This window comes from Gorilla gorilla, chromosome 12 (assembly GCF_029281585.2).
Source record: "Gorilla gorilla gorilla isolate KB3781 chromosome 12, NHGRI_mGorGor1-v2.1_pri, whole genome shotgun sequence".
Taxonomy (NCBI): Eukaryota; Metazoa; Chordata; class Mammalia; order Primates; family Hominidae; genus Gorilla; species Gorilla gorilla.
Window position 1 is genome coordinate 110,364,702 of NC_073236.2, and position 19,468 is coordinate 110,384,169.

The 19,468-nt window shown below is 42.9% G+C and overlaps 1 protein-coding gene across 1 annotated transcript in view; it reads left to right on the top strand.

The window, feature by feature from the left end:
- The window catches only part of ALK (ALK receptor tyrosine kinase), a 738,088-nt gene that overhangs the window by 380,417 nt on the left and 338,203 nt on the right, over positions 1 to 19,468 (top strand). The window contains exon 4 of the mRNA XM_019021235.4: positions 13,402 to 13,603. Within this exon, the coding sequence (XP_018876780.4) occupies positions 13,402 to 13,603 (202 nt within the window). The remainder of the gene's footprint in view (positions 1 to 13,401; positions 13,604 to 19,468) is intronic.

The following is a 19,468-nucleotide window of genomic DNA, read 5'->3' on the forward strand; positions in this document are numbered from 1 at the left end:
TTTGAAGTTCTGTCTTTCCATTATCTCAATATTAGGCAAAGCATGCCAATGAGCACGGTCCCACCTCTTTATTCTAAATGTCAAAATTCTGCTCTAAAAACTAAAACATGAGTTGAGGCTACACAGGATAGTAGAATTCAAGTTTGAAAAATAAACAATAAGGAGCCTCTTTCGGTGGCCCCAGTTTGCTTTGAACAATTCATAAGACCACATGAACAAAGGAAACCCTCAAATACTGCTCAGCCATGGTGAGGCCATCTAAGCCCTGTGAGTGATTTCAAAAGGAGGACCCACTGTCTGGGTCCCACCTGCCCATGCATTAGTCTGTGACCTCTGGGGACAGTCAGAAAGAAGAGCTTGAGACCAGCTGCTGGGCCTGATCCACAGAGTGGTGAGAGTGCTGAAAAGTGAAAGGAACATCTGCAGGCATCTGGGGACCAAACCACAGGGCATCTGACTGAAACACCTTCGTAGATTTCTATCATGGACAGGCACATACCCAGTGAGTGTTCTACTGGACAGAAGTCTGGAAACCTTGCTTCTAATTGCAGACCCACCACCAATATGCTGTGTGACCTTGGGCAAGTCCTGAACTTCTTTGCTTCTTGGTTTTCTCCCCAGTACAACAAGCGATTAAGCTACGTGACAATCATGTTTATGTCTAGCTATGACATTCTCAAAGTCAGATATGGAATGTAGCATTTTTAAGTCTCCTCAGGTAGCGAGACCAGTGCAGTAACTCAGAGGAGGCTTTCCAGGAGCGTGATTCTGCCAGAAGGAGCTGAGGTCTTATGAAAGGACAGTTTGAAAGTCAGACAAGCAGAAAAGACTTGAGAAATGATACAGATATAGATATAGATTAGACATACACATAGATATCGATATAGATATGGATAAGGATATATTGTTTCTCCTTTTTTTCCATGATTTTTTCCTTTCCTATTTTCTGCAAATGGTCTTTGCAGCAGAAATAGATTAGAGGAGGGTATCCAAAGTGTGTTCCATAGAACATTATACACAGTAACAAAAGGGTTCTGTGCACAAAGGAGTTTGGGAAATGTTTCACTTTATATTCCACTCTTGAAGAGCCACAACTATTATTGGCATATCAAGGCTCTGAGAAGTCTTCAGTGAAAGAGCCTGTTTACTTCTTGTTGTACCCAGGAGTCCTCAGACTCATTTGCCCACAGAGCCTTCTCATAATACCTGTTGACATCCATGGGGCTGGTGTTCTGCAGAAGGTACTCTGGAGTTGGCACAGCATTATTCCCCAACACTGATATCTCGGGGCATGCATCTGGGTGAGGCCTGCATGCATTACACTGCACTACTTCTGTCCAGATTCCAACCCATTAAACCTCTGCTTTTCCTTAGTTCCCACCTAACATGAGTGGCATTGTGATCAACTGAATGAGTAATAGCGTATAATAATGATTTAATAGTTTATTGTACTATGGACAATTAGCCAATGATGCCTGGATCCTGTTTGATTGATTGAGATGGAAATCCATCCATCCATGCATGTGTGTATTTATGTTCTCACTCAGAGAATATGATTAAGAGGCCTCTGGTTCAGAAAAGTGGATTGAACATTTGTCTCCTCTTTTAAGATCCCACTGAAGTTATATTAAATAGAGAACTATCAATGGAGGAACAAATTCTGAATAGCAAACAGAGCAGGAGGGGAGGCATGAGCAATTTCTAGAGCACATAGAGGAGACAGAAGCTGTCCATGGAAAAATAAAGTGGCCAGAGCCCAGAATGTGCCAAAAAGGTTTAGAACAGAGGAGGTGTCCTATCTGCTGAGAGTGCAGGTAAAAGATCACCTGAAAGAAAGGATGAAGGTAAAGAAGAAGAATGGAAATTTCTCTGTGGTTAACCCAGATGGCCTTCATTCCTTTTTCAATATCATTTTCCCAAAGCAGAGGGTAGCAGGATGTTTAACCATAGGGCTAGGAAAAAGCCTCTAAAACTTCAAGTGGAGTGATAGACTTATGGCTGCTAGTGGGAGTGTTCATACTCAGGGTGACGTGCCCTTTGGGCTGGCACTGGGAAGCAGTCACCTGCAAAATGGCTTGCTCCTGACACTGTCCATCAGGCAAATTATGCATAAAGGACAAACACCATCTGTACACATATAGCTCCTGTTAGCCTCCCTAGTCTCTCCTGTTTAAATGTGAGGGACTGATCAATGATCACTCAACATGTGAATAATCCAGCAGCATGAAAAAGAAAGATCATGCATAGCAAGACAGCCTTTTCTTGCCATATGTTTCCTCCCCTCACCCTTCCATAATCTGCTGCCACCTCTCCCCAGGAGCTCCAAGCCTCTGTTCATTTCTGCATAGTATAAAAACTTCTGTCCTCTGGTCCTTCAAGTCTCATATTTTGTGTGGCTCCCATGCATTTGCACATAAATAAATTTATATGCTTTTTCTTCTGTTAAAAGAAGAAGAAAAGAGAAAAAGAAAGATCACTATATATAAAAAAAAAGCTGACCCCAGAAAAAACAAAGATAAATCAGATAACTAACAGAAGCTAACTTGAAAGATAAATCTCTTAAGAAAGATTCAAGATTAAGCATGGGGTAATTAAATTATCAGAGAAATAATAAAACAAGATTTGCTAGAGATGAAAGAGGCATATGTTTTCTGATTGACAGAGGCCAGCAAATGCCACGGATAAATTTTTGTACAGATCTGTAGCTATATGCATTGCAAAATGCCACGGATGAATTTTTATATAGATCCCTACCTAGATACAATGTATTGAAATTTTAGAACTTTAAAGTTAAAGAAAGATCCCGAAAGCTTCCAAATAGGAAAAACAGATCAATTACAAAGAAATTACAAATAAAACCAGCACTAGACTTCTTTTTAGTAACACTGACACTAGAAAACGCTGAAGCTAGGTCTTCAAATTTTTGAGGCAAAGTTTCTAATCTGCAAACCATAACCAGAAAAGCTACCAACCAAATGTAAAGATGAAATAAACATTTCAAATATTCAATGATTCACTAAGAAATTTCCCGCTGAAGAAGTTTCCTGAGGATGGTGGGAGTAACATAAAAGTCCCAGTGAAAAGAAATTTCAGAATAATAGCTGTATCATAGGCCCAGAAAGCAACTGATACAAATCAAAAGAGGAAATCAGTGTCTTCAAGACGAAGGGAGTAATTTTTTCAAGGAGTATATGGATGTGTTAGTGATATGGTAAAGAAGACAGATATAAAATAAATAGAAAAAAATCAGCTAGAAATTCCTGGAAAGACAAACTGAAAAAAACAAAACAAAACAAAAACTGATTCTGTGGGGACCAAGGGAAAACTTTCCCTTTGCCCTGCCTCTGAAGGTTCATGGAAAAATTAACCCACAAAGGGCAGATTAATTGGAGAAAAAGCACACCAATTTATTAATGTGCACACAAAGGAAAGTCACAGAGTGATTAACCCACCCCTCAGTGGGATGCAGAAGCTTATTTGCCCTCTTGAAGTTACAAAAAGAATGGGGACTTGGAGTATGGCCGAAACAGGTTATAGTTGCAAGACAGGTTATGGGAGGAAGAGAAGAGGAGGCTTGGCTAGCAATGGTGGTCTTGTTATGTAGATGAAATCTCACGGTAGCAGCTTTCAAATAGAATAAATAATAAATGTATTTTTCAGACTTTTAAAGGTATCAACCTCTCTGTTAATTTTTCCTAGCTCTGGACAAGGGAAGAGCTGGTTGCATCAGTGCAGATTTTCTACAGATGCAAATCTGCCCCACAAAAGACAGCTTTGCAGGAATACTTTTGTTTTCTGACTCTTCAAGCAGCCATTTGAAAATATGTCAAATAAATATACTTTGGGGTAAAATATTTTTATTTCCTTCAGTCCCCACTTTGAAGCCTTAACAAGTTTCACATATTTGGCCATGTGTGGTGGCTCACACCTGTAATCCCAGCACTTTGGGAGGCTAAGGCAGGTGGATCACTTGAGGTCGGGAGTTCAAGACCAGCCTGGTCAACATGGTGAAACCCCATCTCTAGTAAAAATACAAAAATTAGCTGGGTGTGGTAGTGAGCCTGTAATCCCACCTACTCAGGAGGCTGAGGCAGGAGAATTGCTTGAACCTTCGTGGCAGAGGTTACAGTGAACTGAGTTGGTGCCACTGCACTCCAGAGCAAGACTCTGTCTCAAACAAAAAATGTTTCACATATTAAAAGCCAAGTTGATAGCTTTGGAGAGATTTGGGTTAGAGATTGTTAGAGATAGACAAAAGAGTGGAAAACAAATTGGGATATGCAGAAAAGAGTAAATTTAAATATACCATCCCATCTCTCTTTAAATCAGTCTTTTAGTCCTGAGAATAGATCAGTTTGGTTAAACAGTTGTGTCCCATTCCAGGAGGTGGCATTGCAGGTAGGCTAGGCTCTATATATGATGCAGGCAAACAGATCATAAATAAAAGGTATTTCTATGGAAACAGGGAAAAAAGGCTAATGTCTGGAATAGTCTATAAACTACTTTTTTTTTAGAGTCTCTGAAGCATCTTCAGATTTCAGTGACAATCTGACACATATTTCTGGATTGTAGTTTGAATTGGGTGTTTAAATGAACTTTGTGAGTTCATATATTACTGGCTGTTTATATATAATTTGCTGTGGTAATTTTTCTTGAAGTTTATTTAAGTGGCCTATCTTTAGTTTGCAAGGCTTTAAGAAAAGCACAGTTTTAATTTCTAATAATTTCTAATAATTTCAAGTTAGAAAAATGGAAGAAAATTTGAAAATGTTATTTTGGAGACTTGTAGCCAAGAAAGAAGTCAGGATTCAGTCTACATTGTGAGAAAATAATAAAAACTCAAAAATAATGGACAAGGCTGGAATCTCATAACAGAGTTATGAGGAGAAAAACCTATAGGGTTTTTTTTTTTAAAAAAAAAAAAAAACAAAACGTAATTCTTCTCTTTAGTCCTTTATTTCTACCAAAGACAAATAATGGTATGACAAACTTATATGCAAAATAAGTATTAGTTTGATAATATTTGGCCTGATTATTCATATAAAGCGTAGCAAGAACGGTGATTGGTCATAGAGGCTCTTATAAGTTAGCTTTGTTGGAACTTTTTTACAAGGAATCTAAGATTAGACTTTTTAAAACCTCGAGGCTAGAAAGCCAAGCCAAGGATGTGTCACTTATCCATATCTGTAATACTCGTACAAATTGGGTGAATTTTTCCCTTCTCAGGGTCTTAAAATATCTTGAGGTTTCTGGGCCTGTCAGAAAGTGACATCTTTTACTTACCACAGGTCAGGAACCCTATAAAGAAACTGTGTAGAAAAGGTATCAGGTCAGACTTTTTAAAGGGCTTCTTATCAGCTCAATAAAGTCAATCTAAATTTTTGAAAGCAGTCTGATCATATTTGAAAATATACCATTTCAGTCAAGGCCTTGGTAAAATAACCACTATATCCAATAACCACTATATCCACTATTAACTACTATATCCACTATTTTGTCCTACAAAAGAAAACAGATTCTAATTGAACTTGCGTAAATAACTATATTGCCATAAATTAAGAATACTCACAACTTTTCAAAATTCTGGAGAAATCAGGTAAAGAAAAAACTAAATGTTTTAATTTTGCTCACAAAACTATACTTTACCCAGTTGTTGTTGTAAGCTATAAGTAGCTCAAAAGAAAAAGTTTTCTTAACTTTAGACAATAAAGCATAAAAAGAATCAACAATGTTTCAAACAAAAAGAAGTCATTAGAAATTATTTCAGTCCTCTATTAGTTCAGTCCCATGTAATTAATTCTTGTCCCACTTGATGTTGTGTTGGCAATTTTCATGAACACGTCAGATTATTAAAATTAGAGTCTTGAACTTTTTTTACCTAGTCGAATGATATGATCTCCAAACTTATAATACCTGTGCTCAAGAGAACCTGTCAGAGTCCTTTCAATGAATTACCTTAAAGAGGAAGCAAATTTTGGACAGTAGCTGATTACAAACCTTTTTTTGAGAATAATCAAAGTAAAACAATAATTGTCTGTAGAATAAAGGAAGACAGAAATAGCTATAGTTAAAGACACAACTGGCAATGAAATTTGGTTATTTTTGTGGCACACGACAATTTAACATAATCTTAATTATTGCTGATAACATATACCAAGACTTATTTCAAATATGAGACAAATTAAAATGTGCCACAATTTTGACAAGTAACAATGCAAGAGAGAGAATTCATTTGATCCTGATGCTGGAAATATATCCTCCTTGGAGTAGAATGCATTCTTGGATCTATAGGGAAGATTATAAGTATAACCCTTATTCACTGCAGTGAGAAATATATAGCCATCAGTATAAAAGGTCTGTTTATTGATTTTCCACACTTAGCATCAACCTATAAACAAAACACAAAATACTTAATCATTCTTACACAATCTTGACAAGGTAAAGGAAAAGTACAGCTGATTTGGGAGGGGGGTGTGGAAGAGAAAAAGTACAGGAAAGGGCAGGAAGACTAAATAGCCTCATCTTTATAGTGAGAAGAGTCAAGTGATACTGCCTGGAGCTGATGGAAGAAGTCATAAATATATCACATAAAGTCAAAAACGTAAGGTGTAGAAGATAATTTTTAAAATCAAGAACATTTTAAAAATCAAGAATTATGAAAGAGATATTGTTATTTTTCTTATTGTCCTATCCATGTCTAAAGTTGTCACACCTGCAAGGAAAACTATGATTATAATATTTAGAATTATGAAGGCAGCAACCTAAAGAAATTAGAAATCCTTAAAAAAAATTTTTCCAGTGTGTGGAATGCGGTCAGGTGGAGCAGAGGTTAGAGGCTGTTTTAAAAAAAATTATAAGCAATTCTGTACTATTTGATTCCTTGTCATGTGTATTAGTTCATGCTTGTGTCACTGTAAAGGAACACCTGAGTCTGGGTAACTTATAAAGAAAAGAGGTGTAATTGGCTCATGGTTCTGCAGGCTGTACTGGAAGCAAGGCAATGTCATCTGTTTCCTGAGTGAGGGCCTCAGGAAACTTACAATCATGACAGAAGGCAACAAGGAGCCAGCATGTCACATAGTGACAGCAAGAGCAAGTGAAAGAGAATGAGGAGGTCCCAGACTCTTTTAAACAACCAGATCTCACATAACTAACTGAGCAAGAACTCACTTATCACCAAGGGGGTGGTATTAAACCATTCATGAGGGATTTGCCCCCATGATCCAATCACCTCCCACCAGACTCCACCTCCAACATTGGGAATCACATTTCAACATGAGATTTGGAGGGACAAATACATCCAAACCATATTATTTCACCCCTGCCCCCCCAAATATCATGTCCTTACATTTCAAAATATGATTATGCCTTCACAATAGTTCCTCAAAAGTATTAACTCATTCCAATATTAACGCAAATGTTTCATGTCCACAGTCCAAAGCCTCATGTGGGACTCACCTATGTGCCTATAAAATCAGAACAAGGAATTTACTTCTAAGATACGATGGTGGTACAGGCATTGGGTAAACATTCTTGTTCCAAAGTGGAGAAACTGACCAAAACAAAGGGGTAATAGGCATCACACAAGTGTGGAACACAGCAGGGCAGTCATTAAATCTTAAAGCTTCAAAATAATCTTCTTTGACACCATGTCCCACATCCAGGGCACGCTGCTGCAAGGGGTAGGCTCCCAGGGCCTTAGGCAGCTCCACCCCTATGGCTTTGCAGTGTGCATCCTCCATGGCTGCTCCCACAGATTGGAGTTGAGTGTCTGCAGCTTTTCCATGCTGAAGTTTCAAGCTGCCAGTGTCTCTACCATTCTTGGATATAGAAGGCAGCAGCCCCCTTCCCACAGCTCCACTAGGAAGTACCCCAGTGGGGACTCTGTGTGGAGGCTCCAACCCCACATTTTCCCTTGATATGGACCTAGTAGAGTTTCTTTGCCGGGGCTCTGCCCCAGTAGTAGACTTCTGCCCATGCCTCTTATGGCATTTAGATGGGAGCTGCCAAGCCTTCTTCACTCTTGCATTCTGTGTGTCTGTAGGCTTAATACCAGATGGAAACATGGCTTATGTTATCCAAAGTGGTGTCTGGAGCCATACCTGGGCCCTTTTGAGCCATGGCTAGAGCTGGTATAGCCAGAATGTAAGGAGCAGTGTCATGAGGCTGAGCAGGGCAACAGCACCCTGGGCCTGGCCCCTGAAACCATTCTTGCCTCTTAGCCTCTTAGGCCTCTGAGCCTGTGATCAGAGGGGCTGTCCCAAATAGTTTTGAAATGCCCTTGAGATCTTTTTTTTATTGTCTTGGATATTAGCACTTGGCTCTCTTTTAGTCATGCTATTCGCTTTAGCAAGTTGCTCCACAGGCCACTTGAATTCCTCCCCTGAAAAAGTTCTTTTCCTTTCTACTACATGAGTAGTCTGCAAATTTTCCAAACCCTTATGCTCTGCTTTCCTTTTAAATATAAGTTTCAAGTTTGTCATTTCTTTGCTCCCATATCTGATCATAGACTGTTAGAAGCAGCTAGACCACTCATGAACACTCTGCTACTTAGAAATTTCTTCTGCCACATACCCTAAGTTATCACTCTTAAGTTCAACCTTCCACAGATCCCTAAGGCATGAACATGAATGCAGCCAAATTATTTGCTGAGGTGTAACACAGGTTACCTTTACTCCAGTTTTCAATAACTTTTTTATTTCCATTTGATACTTCCTTAGCTTAGTCTTCACTGTCCATATTTCTATCAGCATTTTGGTCAAAACTATTTAATTAGCCTCTAAGAAGTTCCAAACTTTCCCTCATCTTCCTGTCTTCTGAGCTCCCCCCACCCAAATTCCTCCAACCCCTGCCCATTACTCAGTTCCAAAGTTACTTCTATATTTTCAGGTATTTTTATAGCAAAACACCACTCATTGGTGCCAATTTTCTATATTAGTCCATGCTTGTGTCACTGTAAAGGAATACCTAAGGCTGGGTAATTTATAAAGAAAAGAGATTTAATTGGCTCATGGTTCTGCAGGCTGTACTGGAAGCATGGCAATGACATCTGTTTCTAGTGAGGGCCTCAGGAAGCTTGCAATCATGGCAGAAGGCAACAAGGAACCAGCATGCCACATGGTGAGAGTGAGAGCAAGAGAGAAAGGAGGGGAGGTCCTAGACTCTTTTAAATAACCAGATCTCACATAACTGAGTAAGAACTCACATATACCAAGGGGATGGAGCTAAACCATTCATGAGGGATCTGCCCCCATGATCCAATCACCTCCCACCAGGCCTCACCTCCAACACTGGGAATCATATTTGAACATGAGATTTGGAGGAACAAACACAACCAAACTACATCACCATGTTACCACCATATCAACTGGATTTTTAGGATCATTGAGTACCTACCATGTGGCAAGCATTGTGTTGCATACCAGACATTTAGAGGTGGTAGCAGCCTTATAGCAGAAGCATCTAAGAAACAAATGATGCTAGCACAGGAGCCCTTCCTAGGGATGTATGTGTGTAAATCGGGAGAGAGGAAGGCAGGGCAGGGAACTACAGCTTACGTCCTTACATCTTAGCGGGAAAGTTCATGGAGTATTTGGCCAATTGATTAAAACTGTTGGTATACAACCCTCAGAGAGGTGAATTATGAGAAGAAGAGGTTAGGACTTGGGGGCTTGGAGACTTGACTCAATTTCTTTAGATTAATAATATTCTAGGAAGGCAGATAGAATTACTGACAGTTTGGGGCTGTAAGAATCCTTAGAGAGACTGTATCCAACCCTTTCATTTTACAAAGGAAGGTTGGTAGTAGCAGAGCTACTCCAATTTAGTCCTTCTGATTCCAGGTTTAGTCCTAGATCAAAGGAGTTCCAGACTAAGACACCTGTCAACACAGGGAACTGATTTTTATTACATACCTACCTTGAGCAGGCACAGTACTGCCTACTTGATTCATGTTACTTAATTTAATCTTCACAACAGCCATATGAGGTAGGCTCTGCCCATATTAAATTTGAGCAAATTAATATTTAAAGTGTTTAAATAATTTGTCTAAGGTCAATAACTGAACAGATATAAAAGAGTTTGACCTCTAAGTTCATGACCCTTGGGTTTTGGCCCATAATGTGAGCCCTGCTGGTTTAGATGAGAGCAGCACATTCCTACACTGGTGACCAGAGGTAAAAATAAAAATCATTTCATGTTTAATCATTAAACATATCAACACGATGCATAATAAAAGAAACATGGTTGTGGCGCTGTATGAGCAGAGCTCTTTGATCTGCCTCTCCACACCCCCATGGCCACACTGGGTGAAGGTCTGTGTGCTGCTAGACCATCCTTCTTAATTAGAAAGGACCCCAGGAGACTTTGCCTAGCCCCAAGCTATCCTGAGCAAAATAAATAGAAACCAAAAAGAGAGAGAGAGGAGAGATAAATTCTTACTGACTTTAAAAGATTTATACTGACAATATCCCAAGGAGCTTATGAAATGTATTTTTTCCCTTATTTTTGGTAGAGGAAAGCTGCTGATGAAGAGATAGCTCTCAACTATAGAGTTCCATTGAGAGTGAAAATACTTTAAGCTCAGTCGCTTATTGACAGTCCAGTTGCAGAAAATAAGATTCATATAAACATCATCTCACATATTAGAACTGGAAAAATAATCTATCTTCCAGTCAGCTTTGAAAGAGTTCCATTATTGAGGTGCCAAATTTCGGGGACAGAATTTACATGCATGGCCACACCCAAGGGTGGAGAGGAGCAGTGACACAGAAAGAGCCCCTAGTCCAATACCACAACACCTTCAGCTGGATTTTTGAGCTTCTCATGCATGTGCACATGTGCATAGCAGTAATCTTCCTGAGAAGAATGGAGATACTTTCTTTATTTTGCCCCCATTCTTCCCTTCAGTAGCTCAAAAAACTTCTGGTTTCTACTCAACATTCTGCCAACTTGAGAACATCAGAGAATGGTCTCAGACCAGGACACAGTTGCTGCTGCTCCCTTATGTGTAAATTATTATCGGACATGGGACTGTCTTCATCCTAACCCCAGGCCATACCCCCAAAGAGTCTGGAGCAAGACTCTGTCCCCAGAGATACTTCCAGGGTCCTCACATGCTCTGCACAGATACACACTACCCTAGTACTGGAAACCCCAGTCATCCACCCTCAACACATTGCCTTTGCTTACAACAGTAATATAGCAAACACTTCGAATTTGCATTTAGTCACATTCTTGCCCTTGTGTGGACTTGTGGTGCAAGATGAGGTTGGGTCAATATTAATTCCCTCTTGCCCCCACCATAACAGATCAGTTCTCCTGCAGCACCACTCTGATGGTGCCACTCTCCTGCTCAAAATATCTGGCTCTATTATCCACAAAATGAAGCTGGAAATCTTCAGCCAAGAAGCAATGCTCTGTGGTCTGGTTACACCTCCTATCACCCTGGCCCTCCTTATTTCTCAGTCTTCTCTCCAGTGTCCTACTCTGCAGCCAAACATCATCTACCTTTGTCCTGACTCCTCTTCCATTCAACTTCTGCACAGTCCATTCTGCCAGTATCTTTATTTTTCTCTCCCTGTAAGACCTGGCTCAAGGGTCTTCCTCTTTACGGATCTTCCCACCTGGACCTCCTGTCTCCTCCTTCCTGAAGGCTCCCAACATGTTTTGCCTGGATGTGTGTCTGACTTTATGACCTCTACTTGTGCTGATAGTTCTTGCAGACATCTGTGCACCCCTGCCAGACCTGGAGTTCCTTGAAGGCCACAACTGTGTCTGTCACATCTGTGTCCTCAGGGCAAAGCCAGTGCTTGGATGTTTGCTCAAAATAGGCATCCATTAAATGGAATCTGAGGGCAGAAAGGAGTAAGGAAGGGACCGAATAACTGGATTTGGTCTGGTGTCCATGTGTCCCTCATTCCCCTTCCTGCCCCTCTGACTTCCAAAGCTATACATCCTGGCCACAAGTTACCTTGGCCATGTTTTAGGCTGAAGTACACAGTGGGCCAGTGAAAAAGAAACAAGGAGAAGAGTACTGCTTAGGAGTCCAGAAATCTGGAGTATGGTCTTAACTTTCAAACTAAGACTTTGGACAAGTCATTTCCCTATCTGGATCTCCAGTCTGCTTCCCTAGGAAAGCAAGAGGACTGAATTAGATGATCTTCCCAATTCTTTGTCTTTGGTTCTAATCCCTTTTCTTTTCCTCTGTGCCCATGACAAGAACATTTCCTCTGCTGCAAAATACTGTCATAATGTAGATTATTTACAACAGTTGTAGATCACTTTTCTCATATGCCATGCTGAGGCTTCCCAACAAGTACAGAGGGTTCACGTTCTCGATCCAGCTCAGACACAGTCTTGTGCTTCATCCTGATTTTAACCAGAAGTCGCTTTTACTTACTTTAAGAAAGTTGGAAACCTCCAATTCCTGGAACAACACCTTCCTTTTGAATAATGCTTTGCCTTGGTAGGAATCCCCCTCTTTTATCTGCACCATTGTTTATTGCAGGCTGCTAGTTTATTTGCCTATTTGGGAAACTGGGTTATCTGCAGAAGGAGACCTCGGAAGTGCCAGGAGTAGTTTAAGAAGACTGAGTACTCATTAGCTGCTTCCCACTGTGGAAGTCAGGGATCTTGTTGAAATAGATTTCTACTGCAAAAGGAGCAGCATCTAATGGCCCAAAACTTCAATGCAGAAGTGAGCAGGTAAAATTAATGTATCAGAAGGAATGCCTGGAACAATATAATGGTGGTGTGCTTTTACACTGACAGTAATCCCCATGAATGTAGGTTTCTCGCAGGTCATTTGGCCTGTGCTACTGGAATCAAGATTGGCTTGCTCCAGAGGGAAACTCTGCACGGGCACAACACCAGGGGAGATTTGTAGGGCTTTTTCTGTGGAGACCAGTTGCAAGTTCACATGACTCATAGGCTCAAGAGCTGAAATGAACATTAAGAGATTATTGAGTTCAGCCAACCCTCTCACCCCATTTTACAAGGGAGGAAACTGAAACCTAAGAAAGTTAATGCTTTTCCCAAGATCATTCAACTAGTAAGGGAAGGAACAAGAGTCTTTTGAAATAGATGTTTTTATTCCTGTTTTGCAGATGAAAAATCGAAGGCTCTAGGACACAGAGGTAGGAAGTAGGGGAGCTAAGGTTCAAACCTTGGTCTGCCTGATTATAAGGCCTATGTCTCCAGCCACTGTCCACCTGCATCAGGCTATACTATTTACAAAGAAAATCTAAGAACGGAGGAAGAAGGCTGGGTGCATGCAGAGAAGGAGATAATGGCCTCCAGTATCTCTGATTTTGATGCCATTTGTCTCTAAGTCTTGCCACAGAGCTACTGCTGGTCTTACCTGAACACATCTGCAGATTCGTTTTCCCTGTCTCTTTCCAGGCTCCTTTCTCCTTCTCAACACCTCAGCTGACTCCAAGCACACCATCCTGAGTCCGTGGATGAGGAGCAGCAGTGAGCACTGCACACTGGCCGTCTCGGTGCACAGGCACCTGCAGCCCTCTGGAAGGTATATCGCCCAGCTGCTGCCCCACAACGAGGCTGCAAGAGAGATCCTCCTGATGCCCACTCCAGGGAAGCATGGGTAAGTACTTCTCCATGTCGAAAATTGATTTTATACCAGGTGATTTGGCTTTTGGTTACACATTTCCAGAGTCTGTGACATCTACTTGCAAACTCGTGATTGTCCTTTAATCGGTAGGTCCAGGTTGAGCAATTACTACTAATATCCCTTAGGTAGTGTCTTGGGTACTGATTTGTGGGTCCCTCTGACTTCCCTGGCTAGTGGCCCTTCCAGAGGCCAGAGGACCAGCTGCCAGAGTGGGGATTTCATGGGTGGGTGTTAAAGATATTCATTTCCCAAAGCTCAGATACAGCCAAGAAGAAAACAGCCAAAGAAATGTTAAAAGGCCAGAATGAAAGTAATTTAATATGGTAGAAACTGGGTTTTACCAGCAGAAGTTGGGCAGGAAGGGAAAGGACAAAGTATTTTGGCCATCTAAGCGGGTTCTATGGGAGTTTGGTACCCCAGAGCAGGATTAGTCATGGATACTACACCAGTGTAATTCAGTAGAGATTGGAACAGAGCTTTGTGCTACAACCACCGAGACATATGACAGTGGAATCCTCTAAGCTTTCTGGAGATACTTGCTTACTCAGTGATCCATCAGGCCTCTGCGGTAGTGACATTGGAAAGCAAACTTAAACTAGGGCACTTCCGTGCCTGGCTTTTGTTTTTCCACTCCATAAGTATAAATACCATCCTATGACCTCAGCGTTGAGGGACCCCAGATCTGATTACTTTAGCAACAAGGATCCTTCTTTGTGACTTGTTTACAGGAGAAAAAGCCCAACTGTCTAGCTATGCTTAGACTTGGCTTCCTTCTAAAAGAATACCTTTTCAGAAGGGTCCCACCTGAACGATGACTGTTACCCATTCTCCGTCCCCATGGTGTGCAGGGGAGAGATCCTGCCTGTTGCTTTGGCAATAAGGCTGAATGGCCTCCTTCGTAATTTCTTGAAAGTCTTCTCCCCACTCCCCACCATTAACCCATCTGTATTTAGTTGCACTTAGAAGGACTACAAGCTGCTGCAGTCTCATCAGGAATGAAATCTTGACATCAAAAAGAATGCTCTCCCCATTCCTAAACTCATATCCATCTTCTTGCCTCTGAAATGCCTCTCTGGGCTGGCTGAGAAGGTCCCAGCTACCGAGGACTCTTGCTCTATTCACCAGATATCAATGTGGCATAGCAGGTGTCTGGGCTGCACCTTGTTTGGGACCAGCTGTCTTCTGGCACCAAGCCTCCCTCCAGCACGGCTTCTCTTTCCAATAAGAAGCCTGGATGGGAAGGCTTCTTATCTGAGGGCAGGGCTATGTGCCATCCTATAGGTATTTGCCCAGCCTCATATTCCGAGAGCTGCATATTCTGACTTATCACTCTCAACATTCCTTCCTTCCCTACCAGGCCTGGCAGAGACCAGGGAGTGCTACTTGAGGCTGCTGAGCCCTCAGGCATCAGTCCATTGTGGTGCTGGTGGTGGGTGGGAGGATTCACTGATGTGGCTGGGAGAGGTGGAGTTGGAATCTGAGAATACCCATGAGTGTGAGAAAAGGTGCCAGAGGGCTTTCAGCACTTCTTGTGTGGCCTGGCCTGTTTCGCTGTGCAGCATAGTCAGGAAAATAACTCCTCGGGTATGACTGGCCATAGGGCCTTGCAAATAGTTTTTCCCTCTGTACCTTTCTATGCTCATATAGAAAGTCAATTCTCATTTAAAAGAGGAGAAAACTGAGGCAGAGAGAGGAAATAGGAAGTGATGTGGTCCAAATTGGACTCTTTCCAGGAGACCTAAAGCCTCTTAGGGAGAAAGGGTAGAGTTGGGAAAGAGAAAGGGAAATATGAAAGAATCTTGCAAAAAAAAAAGCGATTATTTTCATTATTTGATCCTTCAAGACAAATGAGCCCTGGGACTTGCCATGTCAGTGCCTTCAGGGGCAGCCTTCCCTCCACATGATGCCATGGCCACCTGCCTCAATGTCCACCTGGCCACCCAACTTATCCTCTTCCCAAGGCAATGCCTCCATCACCAGAGGAGCTGCTCTGTCCTCTGGAGGGTGTGAGTTGAGCAGGAGAGAGGAATTGGGACTGAGCTGAGGCAAATTCAGTGACTTGATGGCTTTGTCTGGGGCAGAGTTTAGTGATGAGCTGGAGTGATTCCAGATTTAAAGATGCCTGGACCAGCCTCCTCACCTCCCATGAGATCTGTGTGGTGAGGGTAGAAGGTGGCAGCAGAAAGGACAATCAATGGACCATCCACTGCAGCGCAGAGCTACTCTCGTGGGTGCCTTGGCCAGCTGCAAGGAACAGGGCATTTGCCCAGCAAATCAAAACTTGCCCAGCTTTGCACTGTTCAGAGTCTGGGATCACAAACGATGGAGATTTGCCTGCTCTCTGATTATGGGGTCGCTGCTAGTCTCAAGAATCTTTGGATCTGCAATACTCAGCAGTTTGCCTTGCCGAAAGCTTGCTCTGTTTAATGTCAGAGATGACCTCACTAGCATAGTGCTCAGAGCAGCGAGGGGGACACAGTGATATCCTGGTGATGTTGAATGTGATGATTACGAATGGGGCTGGCTTCCTCTCATAACAGGAGACGGTGGTTTGGGGACCACTATTTGGAAAACAACATTCCGTGTTTGTAGTAACGAGGGAGGAAGTTGTAATAATAAAGTCGGCTGGGGAGAGCCTGACTCAGAGGAGTGGGCTGAGGAATGACAAGTCAGACGCCACCAAGTTCCCCGGAAACCACTGTGTCGTGAGCAGGCGGTGCCGGCTGTCGTGCACGGGTGGGGCAGGAGCAGCAGACTGGTTGGAAGCACCCGGAGGCAGAAGGCAGGGGAAAGGCAGTTGGAGAAGCACAGCAGCTGCTGCCTTCCTGGTTGCCTGGAAAGCAGCGGAGTATATGAGGTCTAATGAATCACAGAGCATGAGTGGCCACGTTGGCCAAGGCTGCCGGGCTTTGGCCAGAGTCTCGCAGGGGGCAGACAGATGAGTGCCCAGCCTGCTCATCTGCATGGCCAGAATGACCAGAGAAGCAAGGAAGCAGAGAAATAGGGGCTATCAAACAGCCTAGGCCCGGCTGGTCACAGAGTCACATAGGCATAGGACATCTTAGCTAGAAATTAGTGGCCATAAAGTCCCCATGAACTGAATGAATATGATAATACTTATGTAAAATGGTGAGCTGTGAAATGGCATATGGAAAATGGCTCACACAGTGCCTGGCTGTTGTTGGCACTAATAAGTGCTAGGTCCTTTTGGGTTCAAACATTCATCTCACCATCATGGATTGAGTGCCTCTTGTGTAGCAGGTGCCAAAGACGACACAGCCGAAGACAACAAGGTCACAGCTTTCAAGGAACATCTAGTCCAGTAAGGAAGACACAAGCAGAATAGCAACAGCACGTGCTTGTGTGAATGTTTTAAAATTGAGGCTTGTATTATTAAGAGGCTGAGCTAAGATCGCTAGTGGCAGATCCAGCAGAAGCAGCCGGCTAGGGAGCCACCCACTGCACCACACTGCCATTCTGATGTGTCTTAGAAGATCAATCCAGCAGCAATTGTCTGTGTAAAATTGGTCCTCTCCTAGATGCAAGAATGCAAGCTTGATGGTGGGTGGCATGTAGGGCTATAGGAGACACTCTCCAGGGCTCCTACCCAGAAGGCCACCTTGAGTCTTGTTTCCTCTGGAAGCACGTGACTTTCTCCCACAGCAGTGGGTATCTGGGGACTTTATTATGTATGACCAGAACTACACAGTGTGTGGAGGGAAGAATTGGGCCCCGAGGGGATAGAAGTTGCCAATCATTTGGATTACTAATACTTGAAAAGATATTTTAAACCGAAAGTCGTTGGGGAAACTCAGGCTTGAGCCAAGATAAGCTGTCAGGGCATTTTAAAGCACAAATAAGCCTCAGTCCAGAGGGTGATGGTGAATTGAAATGCTCAGCACAAAGCCTTGCCTTTCTGCAGGACCTCAACCCCCTAGACCCGGAAGATACTTGAGTCTAACCTCCTCCCCTTTCCATGTTGGTTTCCTGATGGGGAACATGAAGCCCAGGCGGGTGATGTCATGTAATGTGACGTGATGAAGGTCAAACTGCAGGCTCAGACCCGGCACAATGGCTCACACCTGTAATCACAGCACTTTGGGAGACCAAGGCTGGAGGATCACTTGGGGCCAGGAGTTCAAGACCAGCCTGGGCAACATAGCGAGACCCCCAACCTCTACAAAAAAAATATATTTTTAGTTAGCCAGGCATGGTGGTACATGCCTGTAATCCCAGCTATTTATGAGGCTGAGGCAGGAGGCTTGCTTGAGCCCAAGAGGTTGAGGCTGCAATAAACTGTGATCATGCCACTGCACTCCAGCCTGGGTGACAGAGCAAGACCCTGTCTCAAAAAAACAAACTAACAAATAAAACTGCCTGCTCGTGGCAAAGCCAGGACTCATCTCCACAGTGGCACCCTGGACAGGTCTGTTTCCCAGCTGCCCAGCTGCATCAGGAAACCCTCAAACTCACTGCCTTTAGATTAAAATCTGCAGCCACCCTCCCCAAGTGAAGAAAAATTTGCATTCATGCTGGGTACCCACACAGCTACTGCGCTTACTTAAGGCAGTCAGTTCTGACCAAAGATCCCAGCTTTAAAACCAGTAACAATCCTAATAGGAAATGTGCCAAGGTAATTTAACTCAAAAAGAAATTGATTTGTGGCCATCAGGAGGTATGGTTTCAATCCTGATTCCACCGCTAATTTGCAGCATGATTATGGACAACCACAGCATTGCCCAGCCATAGCTTCTTACCTTCTAAAGTGGAGGCTCTGGCTGCCCTCTGCTCCCCTCTTCTGTCCTGGCAATGCCAGCAACCTATCCTCAGATGCCATCCAGGACTAGGGCAGCAGGAAGTAATTCTCCCTACCCCAGACTCCTGCTCCCTGGACAAAGAGGAACCTCCCTACTGGCCCACTGATACCTTCACCACTAATGCACAGAACCCTGGCTGTTCCTGTCAGTAGACAGGCCGAGCAAGAGATGGTCTCAGGGCAGGGAACCTGTGGAAAGACGCCACCAGGTATTTGCTTCTGTAAAGGGACCTGATTGCTTTTCCCAGGCTGCTCTGGGTTGAACTTCAGTCAGCCCAGGGCAATGTGGCAAGTCTTGACAGCTGGGGAAATCAGAGCCTGTGCCATTCAGCCTCCATGGTCAAAAGTTCTCTTTGAATCTTGCCTGCATGATAAATGAGATCAGAAATAAAAAAGGTGATCATTTATTGAAACTGATGCCCTCAAGTGGCAGTGTCACTATGATTTAATTTCAGGCCCAGCTTTTTCTCACTTTCAAAGTCATTCATAGAGTCAGCTTCTCTCTTTTCCCCCATGGTCTGAATAACACACTAATAAATATACAATAAGGCCTTTAATGTCTAGGTGATTTACACTAAAAAGAGAGAGCCATTCAAAGGCTCTAAAGATAATTTTTAAAAGCCTTAAAACTCACACCCAGGCTTGTCAGGGGGATATTTCTCAGACACCTTGTTACAGGAGCAATCACGTAGCTCGAAATTCTCTGAGCACACAGTGGGCAGGAGACTTGAGCTCTAAGTATTCTTGGAGGAAATTCTTCACACACAATATGAGCTTGGACAAGTCTCAGAATCTCTACAAGCCTCATCTTTGTCAAATGGTAGTAATTGTGCCACTCACGGGGTTGTCGTGGGTTTAAATTAGATCAACAAGCAGAGCAGGTGCTGATAGTGCCTAACCCCCTGCCTCCCAGGCTGTCTGTCTAAGGGACACTCTCCTCTCAGGCTGCTCAGGGTCATGGGAGAGTGGGTAGGAAGAGAGCCAGGGTTACAGATTTCACTTAAACCCCTCCTTCTCAGAGT